The 15,892-nt window shown below is 36.8% G+C and overlaps 1 protein-coding gene across 1 annotated transcript; it reads left to right on the forward strand.

Moving 5' to 3' along the window:
* Window positions 1-1,151: 1,151 nt before the first annotated feature.
* galr2b (galanin receptor 2b) lies at window positions 1,152-12,253 on the forward strand. Its single transcript, XM_032588557.1, has 3 exons — window positions 1,152-1,353; window positions 4,417-4,800; window positions 10,150-12,253. Exons 2-3 carry the CDS (start codon window positions 4,427-4,429, stop codon window positions 10,913-10,915), a joined length of 1,140 nt encoding a protein of 379 aa, XP_032444448.1. The 5' UTR covers window positions 1,152-1,353; window positions 4,417-4,426; the 3' UTR covers window positions 10,916-12,253.
* Window positions 12,254-15,892: the final 3,639 nt, after the last annotated feature.

The following is a 15,892-nucleotide window of genomic DNA, read 5'->3' on the forward strand; positions in this document are numbered from 1 at the left end:
GCTTTTGATGGACAATGCGGTTCTGTTGGTGTACCAAAGCCATAGCCATCAGTTTGGAACTGTCTGTGGCAAAGTATGAAGTTGTTGAGAGTCTCTCCTTCTAAGTTTAAGAATTGGGATCTCAGTTGCCATTAAGGGTGACAGCTTCTTTTTGTTTTTATATTGTCTGAAAACTGGATGAAGTGGGAGACGGATTGACAGACTGGAGAAATTGTCTCTAGTAATGTGAGCGATTCTCCAATCTGTTCAGGTGAACAAAGAATTGAACCAAAAAGCAAAACTCTCACTTAAGTATTTGACCAACCATTACTTGGTCATGAGAACTGATTCACAATTGATTAACTAAATCCTGGATAGAAGCAGCTAAAACAAGCTTCCTCTATAAAATAGACTGCCTTGGCAAACAGAGGGAGAAACTCAGTCATCTAAGGGAAGCTCAGTGTACACTGTTTCTCTGCATCATGGTGAGGCAACATGGTTTGGGCATGTGATAGAGACAACCTAGTAGATGCCTCCTGTCAAAAATTTGCGACATATCCCACTTGGAGGAGACCCTGGGGCGAACCCTGAATCCGCTGGAGGGACTATAAATAACTCTTCCAGCCTTTGAACACCTTGGGATCCCTGGAATGAGCTGGAGAGTAATGCTGGGATGAGGAATGTCTGGGGTTTTCCTTTCAGACCTTACAGCCTAATCTCAGGTAAGCAAAAGATAATTAATGGTTGAATATTAATGTATATTGCTTATAAGAAAACAAAGATCTTGTTTGTTTTTGATGTATTCTGTGCTCTTATAATTCCCTTCCAGACCTTTATCTGTACCTTAACACTGCAAAACATTAGCTAACTAACTAAAGCTTAAACAAAGTGTACAATTTTGAGACATTTTCCACCTTGTCTGCAGTGAATAACTCAGTCTCCTTCTTACCAGGCAATGGCTGTCGATGTAAATGGAGCAATGCAATAAGGTAACCCTTTGTTTAACAATTTAGGGTCTGGTTCACACTCTGTTATATTTGGCAACTGTTTATCAGATGACCTCCTGATTACACAGTGACAGTGAGCCTGGCAAGCATTAAAACCTCCCTCCATACCTCTGTTCTCTCCCATCTTTCTCTGCAGTGAAGTGTGAACATTAAAGTGAATGTGGAGGAGGAGTTCTTGTGAGGGGGGAGGCAGGCAGAGAAAGAGAGTAAGACACCAGCAACCCAGGCAGACAGCGACAGATGCTGGTAGTGAAGAGACGTCTGTACAAAAGGAATCAGCATGATAACAGCATTGGTCCCCTGGGAGTGTTGTACCTAATCGGAGAAGATTGGGAGGCTTTGGATACTGTCCAGCATCATCAGTCCGGTAGGTTTTCTCTGCAGCACCCATGACTGATCTGCATCCTGCTGTTGCTGGTTATGCAAGATAAAAATAAACCGTTCTGCCAAACATTTAGTATCCTGATCTTTAACATGTATTTGTTCTTCACATTTGTTCATCACAAACATAGCTTATCTTATCATATCTTAACTTTGACTCTCATAGTGTGTGTGTTTGAGTGTTGTTTCTTATTTAGGATGAAGCTTATTATTTTGAGGCTCATATATTTCCACTGACTCTGATTTTGGCTGTGGTACACCCCCGTCGATCTCTTCATCTCTCTTTGGATTTCCTGTTTCCTTTACTCTTTTATTGATCCCTTTTCTTTAACTCCTAATTACACCTCCAAATACATCACACAGAGCACAACCAAAGCCTCTGAATTTTACTGCATGTCTAGTGTTGCATGCACCAGACCATGAAGCATCTGCTCATCTGTCCCCATTTCCTCTGATCCCAGCGATCCCGAAACACGTCCAGCTCTGATTGAAGTCTTACCACTGGCATATTACTGTAGACTAACATTTTATATCAGTGCAAATTGTGTAGCCTTATGGATAAGAAGGTGGGTTTAGCGTTGCCTAAATCTGGAACGGAGCTGTGAAGTAAATTCCTCTGCAGCAGCAGGCAGCAGGTGCGATCCCCTTTATATAAATTTAACCGGGGCATTCCTTCATCTGTTTTTTCAATCTGTAGCTGAAAATAACTTGACATATAATGTTTTACTTTTCCATTACACTTATAAATTTTTTTAAAAAGCAGATGATACACATGTCCATTGTTTCCTAAGAGATTGAAAAAAAAGTATAATCTCTTTATTTAACAGGAAGCTGAAACTCAAGAATCTTTCATGTTGGTGTTTTCAGCCTGCCCTTGCCATCTCTTTGATAGGGAATAACATTATTTTGATTAGGGTGATGAGTAGCCTCTCATTAAAGCATTATCAAACATAATCAAGCTGCTCATTTGCTGTAGAGAAAATCTCAGCTTTTTTCTCTTCATTGAACCTGCTTGGTTCCTGAATGAGGTCAGTAAGGAGCAGTGACAGGCGTGGGTTGCTTCCTTTCTCTGATCTCATTAATGATACAAAATTGCAACCGTAACATAAATACCGCAGTGCTAACAACATAAAAAGACAAAGACAGTAGTTTGTGTAGATTGAAAGTTTCACATGCTTCAATTTTAGAGCACAATTGCACTCAAATGCTATTACAAAGAGCACAATTTCTAAATGAAGTGCATTACTTTGAGAGTGACTTCATATTGATTGGTTTTGATTTTCTCCTGAAAATCAATGGCGATCTCAAAGAGCAAGTTGTTCCTATAAGTCTACTCACTGGGAACAAAAAAAAAAAAAAAAAGATTTTCTTTAAAAAAATGAAGAGTTGATAATAACATACTTGAAACAAATACACCCCGGCCTCTTTGTCCTGTCTGTCACATCCTGCAGCATCAAAGCCCGATGATCACCCTCAGAGCAAAAGACTGCCACTCAAAGTTGTGATGCAGAACCAGCAATAAAAACAAATGTTGGTGCTGATAAATAGGTGTCTCTGGATTATGGGTTAATTGCAGATATTGCCTCATTTCACAAATGATCTAATTGCACAATTAGAGAAGATGATCATGCATGATTAGAATTTTGCATATCCTCTTTGTCACCAAACACCCATTACTTCCTTTAGCACCTGCAATTATAAACTGGCTTTTAACAATTAACTGCCAAAAATGGCTTCATAGTAAGGGAAATAATAAATTACAAACCCTGTTGTTTTTTAGCACCTTTTAATACAAAAAAAAAAAAAAACACTCTCTTTGTTGGAATATAAACGTGTTTAGACATATTTTGCTGTGTGTGTAACTCTATGATTCACCTCCAAGTGGGCCACTTTAGTTTCAATTTCGTACCGATGGCTGGCTGCCGTGCAATGTGAAATGAGGATACCTATGACATGAGAGCAGATTGACGTCATTGGAGACATTACTTTACCCGATCCTGCACGTCAGAGGGTTCAATACGACATCGTTTAAGGCCAGAATATGACAGAGACGAGTGGGTCTCTAATCGTTGGTAGGGATCAATGCGTCTATATAGCCGTGGCAGGAAGGGAAGCATCCCAGTATCCACGAATGAGCTCCTGCTCTTTTTGTTTTCGCTGAGTAAATTTAAGCAGAGCACTCAGATAGTGGTGGGTTAGAGAAGCGATCCATTCAATTATGGTGGAGAGGAGCTGAGCTCGGGCACAGCGAGTCGCTTATTGGTCCAATTACCTCTTGAAGTCAACTGCAGCAGTGCATCACATAATTATATAGCATCAAAACAGTAAGGATACAACTGGCAGAAAACAAACAAAAAAAAAACCAAACTGTTATTTGCGTAAAGATAAATGTATCACTGTTGCTAAATTTGAGCAACATTTACATTTGCTTTGATCAGTTTTTGATATTGATGATGCAGCTCCCTGCACAGTCTTCTAATGTTGTTATCTGCATCAAAACGGAATTAGTAATTGTCATTATCTGAAAACCTTTTTCACTGTTTTTAAATTAATTAACTAATCAAACAATCAGACCATCATATGGCAGATTGCTTTTCAACATCTTTTTCAGGATTAAATCATTTGCATCCTCCAGATTTTCTTCAACAGTTTCCCTGCATTAACCTCCATTCATTTTGCCACCAACTTAGACCAGCATCTCTATGTAGTTTTTCTCCACAAATAACATTTTGCTAGTTACTGTTTGGTTAAATATCACTACCCTCTATTATATAGAGTCTTATTTTTCTTGGTCTGTGCAAATTTGCGAACCATTTCCAAAACCTTTGGAGTTTCAAACCTCCATTTCAGCTGAATGGAGGTTTGTCATTTCCGTTGCAATTAACCCTGCATGACATGACCTTTGTCATCATGTCAGCACATTCCCCATTAGCCTTCCTCAGAGGACTTGTTTCTTTTTCTAAATGTATTCATAGCTTTCATTTTAAGATGTGCACCATAAGTGTCGTTTCAGACACATGCTTTAATTATCTTTCTTCTTTCATTCTAGATTCACCAAAATGTCTGACTTTGAGGATTTCAGCTGGACAGGAGGACAGGCCAACGTTTCTGAAAGCTACCAGCTGAACCCCACCAGTGTGATTGTGTCTGTGGTTTTCTCCCTCATCTTTCTGCTTGGCACCATCGGCAACAGCCTGGTGCTCGCTGTGCTGCTGCGGAGCGGCCAGCTCGGATACAACACGACCAACCTGTTCATACTCAACCTGAGCGTGGCTGACTTCTTCTTCATAATCTTCTGCGTTCCCTTCCAAGCCACCATCTATTCTCTGGAGGGATGGGTGTTTGGCTCCTTCATGTGCAAAGTGGTCCACTTCTTCATCAACCTTACCATGTACGCCAGCAGCTTCACACTGGCTGCTGTATCAGTTGACAGGTAAGTCGATTAATGTTTGGGATTAAATAGATTTATTCTGTTCTAACCTAACTCCTAATTAACTCTATTCCAATTTAGCTGTATTCTAATTGTAGTTCAGATTTTCAATAAAGGGACTCTAAAAGGTGTTTGTTTCAAAGTCATTACAAGCATTTTAAAGCAACATGTCCTTGTATTTTTGCCTCTTCAATCCAATAATGTTGAGCTAGTCTTCATTTCTTTTAACTGCTTTTATTAGATTTAAAAATGTAATACCAATAAAACTCTTTAATACATCATTTGATTGATCGAATATCCTCATTCTGCTTTGTTTACCTTCTTAATTTACCTCTAGAGCAATGAATGTGTGGAAGCATGAGGAAAATCCTTTGTCGATTCTTTGTTCCACTATTGATTTTATTTTGGGTCTTGAATTAGAAATCCACCCCACTCAAATGACTAACTCAAGCCCATCAAGCCTTAAGTTATTCCTCACTTCCCTAAAGGCTGTGATTCATTATTGAGAACTAACACATCTCACACATACAGTACATGCATAAATTAATAACTATTCTCTCAGAATACTCTAAAGCTGTAGCTGTGCAGCTCATGAATGCCTTCTTTCTTTCTACTTTTAAAAGAAAGAACAGTCTGTCTCTATTTAAATTTTAATCCTTAAGAACTGAAAGAAAGAAATCTGCTCAAATATATTTTGCAGATGAATCCCAATATTGGTACTGCTCAGAAATTTCTCAGGAATTGCATTGATTCCCAATAGCTTTTGTTTTCTTAAAAGAAAATAAAAGTAACATGTTCAATAGAGATTTGTTTTCTGCTGCCATTTTCTTACAGTTACATGTATTTATGAGATGAATAAATACACTTTTGTCTTGATTTGACTTGATGCAACAAGTGTCTAAATACTGTGAGCAAACCAGAAACCTAAATATTAATTGAAGTAAATAAGTTCTAATGCTGTACCATTGATATTTAGTAAATGAACAATCTAAGGTAATTTATGGTTAAAACATCACGTTTGATTTCACTTGTATTTTAAAATTTAGCGTGGAAAAGCCATTTTGAAAAAAATTGGAGCTGCATCATGATGACCTACAGGTAGCATAGTTGAATTAGATGTACAAGGAGTGGAGTCATCAGCATATAAACAAATAAGAGAAACAATAAAAGATCTTTTAAAGGGTTGGACCTAGTATAAAATCCTGAGGCAAACAGATATGTAATGTCATAGCATCAGACTGCCTGCACTAATTTTACATGACCAAGAATTATTAATTCTTTAATCATACCAGCAGTCTATCTCAAAAACAATGTTTGTAATCCAGCTAATTCAGATGTCATGGTGAATGGAATCAAAGGCTTTAGTCAGATCAACAATATTCCTTGTTATATGGCTTACTTCTGGCACTCACTTTTATGCCATCTTATTATTAGTTTTTGTGCAGAATCCAATTTAAAACTTACCACCTTCACAATTCATAACAGACAAATTATGTCCACTTCAAAAATCCACTTTAAAAATAGTAAATATTTTTTGTGTGCCACTTCTTGTTTTTTTTGGGGGTTTTTTTTGTTTTGGGGTTTTTTAACCAGACATCAAATACTGAATAATTTTCAGAATTTTAACTCCTCATATGCCAAAATCACAAGTCATTCTTTTTTTTTTCTGAAAAAGAATGCAGAAATGAGTTGTTGTTGTTTTTTCTATGTAACAAGTATTTAAGCATTGGAGGAATTAATTACTTGATTACTTGATGACAAAAATTTTAATGGATTCCTATGGAAACCACAATTTTTAAGCTAAAATATAATCATGCATTATAAGATGTGAAATCTATTAGTGTGTAATTTTTCATCTATTTGGTTTTCTTATATGTCTTTGAATGTACAGTAAATGTTTATAGGTAAAAATATGAATTCAAGGTCTTCATTTTTATTTTATTTTATGTTATCTGTTTATTGTAATTAATAATTTAACAACGACGTGGGCTAACCTCACAGAATGCATTTTTCCCCATGTGAAGAAAGCAGACTCTAGCAGTGAAACCCCAAAGGCACACATGAACAGAATTAATGAAAGACTCACATGACCTCACAAGACAATTAAGCTATAATTGAATATCTTATGAGACAATCATGCAGCGTCCCTGGCTAAAAATGATTCCCCCTCGCAGAGAAAGCACTGTGTAATTATTACAGTTGTTGGGTAGCATAATCAGCTCTGTCAGTATGGACAGTCATTGAGGAGTTGCTCACTGCAGCAGAATCTCTACTCATACTGGCTGTGTTTACCCTTCAGAGGATTCACTCACTGTTTCCTCCTCTGTCTGAAAAAAAAAACTGACAGAGTCAGACTGTTAATAATAAATTTCTTCTGTTTTTTTCCCCCCACACTCTGTTGTATAAATGCAGAACCACATACACATAGAAAAAAACTCTGAAAAGCAGGCCTGTGAGTGGAGAATCCTCATTGGGAATGAAATCAAAGTTCAAGAAGACAAATGCTTTACAGTATTTCCAGGTGAAGCGTGGTTTTCATAGATAATTCATGTTGAAAATGTATTTTGTGTTTTTGCATGTACATTTTAGGGTATGAAATACAAAGTGTACTAAATACAGTCATAAGCTATGGGTATTTGTGTAACTTCTTGGTTGAGCCAAGTCAGTCAGTGTAACTTTTGTCTTTATAGCACATCTGTGGAATTAAAGGACGCCCATTTTTCTTGTTACAACATTGTTTTGAATCCCAAATTTCAAATCAACATGATGAAAATGAACATTTCTTTCAAATTCCACCTATCAATAAAGCCGGATGGCTGCAAACAGGGACGTTAGTTGTTCGAACCGCTGAGGCTTCATTCAAGTAGGTTCAAAGTGTCTTCTTTCTACCTTTCATGTCAAACATAAGTGCCTTTAGCTACCATTTCAGGGAAATATCAAAGAGCAGAGTAGCTGTCCTTTCCGTCTCTGGAGAGGTGACTGAAGTGTTTCATAAATGAAAAAGGCTGAGAGATGTATGTGCTGTTTTACCTAAAATCACTGCAAAAGAAGCTGAAATATTGGGGACACCTGTCAAAAGACATTCAGCTCATGCAACTTTAAGCTACAAGCACAAATATCTAATTAAAAACAAAAAAAAGGACATGATAATGTGCTGGTTTTGGGAGTTAATAGTTTATTTTTATAACTTCAACATTCTGTTAAGGGATGTGAATGTCCTATATCCAGCCAGTTCTCGCCTGCCAAAAGAAGGTGACATTTTAGGCAGGCTGGCTGTCCATCAGAGACCCAAGAATCATCCATAATCCGAACACGCATGCTTCAGGACTGTCTAAGAAAGCCTGATAAATAACACGCATATTGTAGAGGAAACAAGCAAGCTTCACACAGCAATTTAAAACAGACCCTCAAACAGTGCACCAACACTGATAACGGCTAAACCACTGTGAAATCCATTGTAATGACGATATTATCACTGTGTGGTTTAATGGAAAGCAACAGCTTACATCATTTTCTTCATTGCATCCAAAGAGACATTAAAACATTTCAACAGATTGTATGCTTAGCGAACACCTGTCCTAAGCACAGATCATGTTCTTTTATTACTGCTGCATATTTCCACGTCAGTTTTTAGATGACATCAAATTCTATAAAACAGAAAAGTGAAAGGCTATCTTACTAAATATTTCCCAGATTTTTAGCAGTACTTTTTGTTTTTATACATATTTTATGTAAGTATATAGGATGTAACACAATATTATTCTTGTACTCATTTCTTTATTGCTTTTATACTTGTTTTTTATTGTTCATAAATGTTTTTTTCATTGTCGTTTTGTCTACCTGTGCTTCTCCAATTCAGGCCCATCTCATCAAATCAAATTTAAGATCAGACTGTACAAAAATAATTAAAAATCCTCTTTGTGAATGCTGCACACGGTCTTACAAATTCCGTTAATATTTTTAGGTACAATAGAAAAGGCAAACTGTTTTTTTGTTCTATACACCAAAAAGAAAAAGAATAGGTGACTCATACTGAGTGCTCCTTCAGAAGGGCTTGCAGTGTAAATTTAAATGGAAAGTTTTCTTGTAAGGACTTAAAATGACTTCTCTATCAGCGCCGGAGTTGAATATCCAAGCACTAAAAGCATTATTTCTAATAGTGGAAATAAAAATTAATTTGCTTACCTGTTTATTTACTAATGTTATGTGGGATGAAATCGGACAACTTTCAGCCATCTGTATTTCTTGCACTGCATATGTCTTGAACTTCAAAGGAAGTAGTTTTTTCATTTAATTGGAAAATGAATTAATAGAAAACAGGTACTGGACACAAACTGAAAGAATCAAAACAAGTTGAGAAATTAATTTGAATGTCTTTCAGAAAGATTCAAGCGATATAGATCAGAAAAATTTTAACTAACTAGCAAAATGAAAATTGAGAAGTGACTTGGCTTAGTTTCCCATTTACTTGTAAAGATGCAACAAACTAGTAACACCATTTGATCACAGGGAAATGGTGACTGTAAAATGATAATCTTTAAATAGAACTCATTCTGTTCTCAAAGTACTTAACAGTAATAGCTGGTTATACACAGAACCGACCCTTTGACTCCTGAAACATAGCTGATTCCAGCAAGGAACAATAACGTAGTTTAGACTAATAGCACTATTGCACTGACTACAAGACTGTTAAAAATATAACACATGGAGAAAAGTACAGCCGCAGAAAAATCATCTTAAAAGATAAGAAATGCATTAACATAGTATGGAAAAGGATTTTGCAAACAAATGATGGCCTTTGAGCAAACGATTCAAGATCTAAGACTAATTTATGGTCATTAACAGGAAGTTTGGCAAATACAAAGACTGTGCAAGGAGCAGCAACATCAATATCAAAAACTGACTCAAAAACCTTTAACCATGAGCAATGAACATCGGTGTTGTCTTTGGTTAAAACTCACAGGTACAATTATTCTCCCTTCACAAAGTCTTTTATTGTTTATCAAATTGTAATTTTAATTCCTGTATACTGAGCTTTGGACATTTTTTTTCACTTGTAGATTTCTTCTGTTGACATGAAACTGTCTTCTGGACACAAATTTTTATCAGATTTCCTTTTGCTGTTTAGAGTTCTTTTGTGACCTCCTAAAGGTATCACCAATGGTATTTTGGAGTAATTTTAATAGACCAGCAACTTCTGAGAAGGTTCAGGTTGTCTGTGTCTGATATTTTGTGATAATAAATATTGGTAATTATTGGTAACATTTAGAATGACAGATGATTGTATACACTTTACAATCAGACCATGAAACATTAAGAACACATTGAATTTGTTTGTCTTTGTTTTTACAGATATCTGGCCATACGCTACCCTCTGCGCTCCAGAGAGCTGAGAACCCCTTGTAATGCAGTGGTTGCCATGGTGGTTATCTGGGGCCTCTCCTTGGTCTTTGCAGGTCCATATCTTAGCTACTATGACCTGATTGATTTTGCTAACAGCACTGTGTGTATCCCTGGCTGGGAGGAGCAGAACCGTAAGGTCCTAGACACCTGCACCTTCCTGTTTGGCTACGTCATTCCAGTGCTGGTTGTGAGCCTCTCGTACACCCGAACCATCAAGTACCTCTGGACGGCCGTTGACCCTCTGGATGGTATGTCCGAATCTAAGAGAGCCAAGCGTAAAGTCACCAAGATGATCATCATTGTAACTGTGCTTTTCTGCATATGCTGGTTGCCATACCACGTAGTGATACTGTGCTATCTGTACGGAGACTTCCCTTTCAATCAGACCACTTACGCCTTCAGGCTGCTCTCTCACTGCATGGCCTATGCCAACTCTTGCGTCAACCCCATTGTGTACGCTCTGGTGTCCAAACACTTCCGCAAAGGTTTCAAGAAAGTCTTCAGCTGCATCCTCATTAAGAATGGCAGAAATAAAGTTCATGTGGTTCACGTGGACAACACAGGGCCTGGGTTCGAGGCGGGCTCCACGGAGGTATCACACATGAATGAGGAGAACGTTCGACAGAATGAATGCGAAATGATGAACAGGCCAAGGCGAGTGGAGCCGAGAGAGCCCACAGTGACGCTAAATTCTCCCTTTCAGCACCCAACTTGATGAATGATCAGATCGGTTTCAGAGCAGATTGCCTTATATGTACAACTGTGCAACTATATAGAAAAAGTCTACATTTTTTCATCGATTCCAAATTTAACTTTGGGGGGTAAAGTGGGAGGCACAATAACTGGGAGCGAGTTAACTACTAAACCCGAAAATGTTCTTCATTAATCCCATCTTTCTAATCCATTACGTTAATATTGACATGTAGACATGATTTTAGAGAAGTTTTTTCCTGTCTCTTTAATACTGTCAGCTCAATTAAACTCCACTATAACACCTACCAGCAGACATATTTCAATTCAAGTACTTACAGTTTTGTCATTCAGATCTTCCACTAGTTTGAATAGAGCTGCAAAGAAAAATTTTGTTTCATATGCCAAGGTAATCTTTTTTCAGATGATTGGTTGCAATTATTGAAATCGAGGCTGCAAGGTTGCTGTGTTGCTTACGAGTTCTCCTCTGTTGTTCCTCCTACCTGATGTGAACGTCATCACTTGTGACTCATTGATAACTCATCTTCGCAAAACTTTTTAACCAACACCATTTCCAAGTTTAGGTTTTCAGTTGCTGGATTTTTCTCAATGTGATCAGATTTTCAGGTGTAATCACTGGAGTCTAATTTGACCTTCCTGTCAGGTTTAAATCTACCCGTCGGATATCAAGGTATAGTTTTTTGTGGAACAAGTTGTTTGTTTTGTATTTTGCATGCAAATGCTGTTCTCTCGTGTCGAGATAATTGTTCATTTTAGAAAAATGTGTATTTAAGTTAACTCTGCAGACAGTTGTGCAAAACAGTTAAGTATTTACAGTGCAGTTTTACATCTGCATATAGAAGTTTCTAAATATGCCTCAGAGCACACTGTTGTGTGCCAAATGTAAGAATCAGGTTTGACACTAGACATTTTGAGCTAAGATATAAAAAAAAATTAATAAGTGCAAAGTTCGGGATAGATGACTTACAGAAATCTTTTAGAACTCTACAGTATTTGCGCACATTTTCTTGCTTTTCTTGTATTCATGGCATGTTTCTCTCTCTTTAGTGTAAAATATTATGCAGTTAAAAGAATGTGTTTGTCAATGAGTGCACTTATGTATCCAAGTGTATTTTAAAGTGTATTTAATATTGTATAGCTGTGAAATGATAACCACACATTTGCAGTTTTTTTTTTTCCACAAAGTACAGATAATTTTGAGTTCACCTTTGTTTTACTGTAAGGTTGTGTTCTACCTCAGAGCTGTAAAAAAGCATTTTGTTTCTGGACGTTTTAATGGCGAGAAAGAATGTACTGTTGACTGAATAGCTTAAATGACCAAATAAACCAGTTTCTGCTGTGAGGTTGTGTTGCAGAATATTTGGTTAAAATTTTTGTTTCTGTAGCAAAAATACAAATGAAATGGCTAAATAAATTATTTATAAAGACTGGTAGTGTTTGAAAGAGATGTTATGATCCTTAGTCAGTCAGTCAGTCAGTTAGTTAGTTAGTTAGTATATAACAAAGTCAACCTTCATTTCACCTTGTGCTTTATGTAGAGTTATCAAAGGCGTTTGACACTTTTATTTGATTTTAATTGCAGTAGACCTTGAACTTAATTTGTGGTTAGATTTTAATTGCCATTTCTGTTTCAGTGTCATTCAGCAAACATTGAGTTACTGGGGGAAAAAATCTGTTTTAAATGTAAATTATATCATTCTAATCTATTCAGTTGACTGAACACAAGCTCAACCACAGCCCAGAACAAAAATGTGCCTGTTTCACTGTGTTTATGCTTAACGGCCATGTTTAGGTATTCATAAATAATATATACAACATACAAATTATATGCACAAATGAGACAATTGCAGTTTCTGTCACTGAATTGTGTGACTGACCTTTAGTTGCCTTTCAACAATATGGTGGTGTTCTATGTTTAAATTCCTTCAAAGTTCTGTTAGTTTCACTTACAAGGTATTGTACCTATGATAGAAGTCAAACTGTGCACCATTATGGAAAAGGACAGTCTTTAGTGCATAATGATAATGTAGCATTCATTGTATTTATTGTAGTACAAAATCAATTGTTGCTATTGTTAAAAGAAAATGTCTTCCATGTGAGGTCAGGCTGTTGTGTACATATTCATATGTTGCTTTTTGAGAGCAGAAAGACATGGCATGAGTAAAACAAGCTCATCATTTCCAAATTAGGCAGTGCTTTTTTTCCTGTAGCTTGAAAGGACACACACTCCTGCAGTGAGGACTGGGACTTCAAATCCCCCCTGCTGAAGCAGCTCACTTGGCTTCCTCACATCTGCAGAAACAAAATTTGGCCTGTGTTAATTAGCATTACTGTAGAGCCAAGCAAATATGCTAGTTAGATTCAAATTACTTTAGGGCATGACACGGATGTGTTACAGAACAATATATATTTAATCCTCACAGTAAAGTCTGTTCTCCAAGGTCTGAGACAAACTGTCTCTAAAACTGCTTTAGCGTTGCAGGTGGATTCTCTTCCACGTTTGCTGCTTCCTTCTGTTGTGAGAGCAGCTATGATTGGGCGAGTTCTGCTGGTGAAGCTGTCTCAGTGCCCACACATGAAAGATTCACTGTGGCAGCTGGATCCAGCTCTTACAGGTGCGACTGAGGGCGTTTAGTAAATTTGTCTGTTGCAGGAGAGAGACCAGGGAGAAGTTTTTAGCCGATATTTGTTCCAGTGATAGCAAACCTCAAGACATAAATACTGTATGTTGGCTTTTAGATGAATTTCCTTGCTCTCCTTATGATGTTGGTTGTTGCCTTGCTGTCGGAAAAAGGAGATGACTAACTAGCACGAGGGCCAAAACAGAAGAAGTCCTTAGAGACTGCTGTTTCTCTGTGAGGTGGTAGCAGAGCCTGGAGCATTGGGAGGGATGATGAGAAAACAAAGAGAAAATGAATCAATAGCCTCAGGTGTTGTGAGGAAAATTGAACATTAGACACACATGATGTCCACTGATATGATGGGAGTTTAGGACACAGAGTGGATTCCTGAAGGGATTTTAAAAGTTTTTATGAATAAAGTATCGGAATAAAGAGGATAAAACACAAAGACAAATAATGTTTGGGGTTTGATAGAAAACCAAAACAAACAGTACTAAAATACACTCCTTGATAGCTAAGTAGTAAGAATGCTGAACCTTTTGCCTTAAGTACTGCTTGAATTTTCTATGGCATGCATTCAAAATGTTGTCAACAATCCCCAGATCAGAAAATTAAATTTTGCTAAGTTGGTAATAAATTAAGAACATGTGCCCCACAACATTACACCACCACCTGATAGAACACGTTCATAATAAACAAGTGTAGATAGATCCTTTACATGGTCTGAAAAAATAAAAATGAAATTCTAAACAAGGACTTTATTCCCCAGCCATTTGCAGGCACAGTTCGATGCCCAGCATGGATTGTTAAGCTTGGGAAGGTAAAAGAGTTAGTAGTTAAAATAACAACCAAATAAGAAGGTGGAAAAAAAACAGAATTTTTGTACAGCTATTTGGTAATACTATACCTAGCTTAATTAATAAACTGTAGAGTGGTTATGCTGGTACATGTTTTCATGAAAAAATTGAAATTGTTGGGGAAAGGAGCAACTAGCAGTGCCTGTGTTTTATGAAGTTTTTAATTAAGTAACTGTCTCTATATAATTATATGGTAATTTCCCATTTTCCCAATATACTATAGAAAATGTCCATGCAATAATTGTAACTTTAAGGCTGTAAAATAATAAAATAACTCGTTATGTTTTATTATAGGGAAATATCATATTTACTCATCAACAAAACAAAAACTAAAAAACTACTCTGTTATGGTGTTGTTGCAACCTAAAAAAAAAGTAAAAATAAAGAGGAGTTACATAATATTACACAATTACGTTTTTATTACTCTGTTGTTGTAATCCTCTATATTATCAGAAAACTCATGCTCTTTTGGAAGGCTAAGGGAACAAAAATCCAAAGCATGAAAAGACCAATACATGAGGAGCAAGGGGTTGAGTGGGTGTTATTTAACACTGTTGTTAAAGTCAAATTTGCCAAAAGTGAAGAGATTAGCCCTGCCAGAAGGTTAGCGGTAATTCTAGAAAATCCATACCTACGTCACCGATGTCCTTGGCAGCATCTCCACTGGCTGGTTGGTTGCCCTGGAAACTCTACTGTTATTTATCTTGAAAATTGCTTTGGGGCATAATAATGCAGAATTTTGTCAACAGTTCCTAGCTCAGCTTGTCTTCCAGTTTGGAAAAAAAACAATAAAGATGTTTTGTCAGGGCAGCATTACAGCAATTCAGTAAGGAGGAGGCAGAATAGTGTTCATGTAGTTTTGTTTAATTCCAACCTCTTTCATGATATGAATCACTTTATGTTTAAATGCAGTGGATTTAAAGTGTCTAAGCCTCAATTCAGCAGTAATTATCTGACTTTATTAGACAAAAAAAAATCAATAATAACCTTCCAGTGAATTGTAGATCAGGAATTTCTAAAAAGACAACACGTTTGCTCTGTTTTCACTCTTAGTCTAACTCCAATTACAATTGCAGTTGTGTCATTTTGTTTTTGCCTCACTTTGTTTCATTGTTTCCTTATGTTGACTGAAATTTTATCAGCAGAGCTCAGAGGAGGAGGCGAGAGAAATGAATAGTGTCAAAAGGCTGGAGGTCAGCAGGTTTCTCAGTGATTCAATCTAGAATGGCACAAACAAACAACAGGTTGCAGGATGAAGTCATGCTGAGGTGTGAAAAGAAACAATAAAAACTGTGCAGCTTGGTGCTGCTTTGTAAAATTGGGACGTGTATGAAGATAGTTTTATTGGAGCTTACCTTAACAATTGTGTCTGTTTTTCATGGTTATCAAGAGTTAAGCAGCTAATATAATTAGGTGCATGATATAAATATACATATATACTGTATATATATATATATATACAGTACAGACCAAAAGTTTGTACACAACTGTGTGTCCAAACTT

This window comes from Xiphophorus hellerii, chromosome 16, assembly GCF_003331165.1.
Source record: "Xiphophorus hellerii strain 12219 chromosome 16, Xiphophorus_hellerii-4.1, whole genome shotgun sequence".
Lineage (NCBI taxonomy): Eukaryota > Metazoa > Chordata > Actinopteri > Cyprinodontiformes > Poeciliidae > Xiphophorus > Xiphophorus hellerii.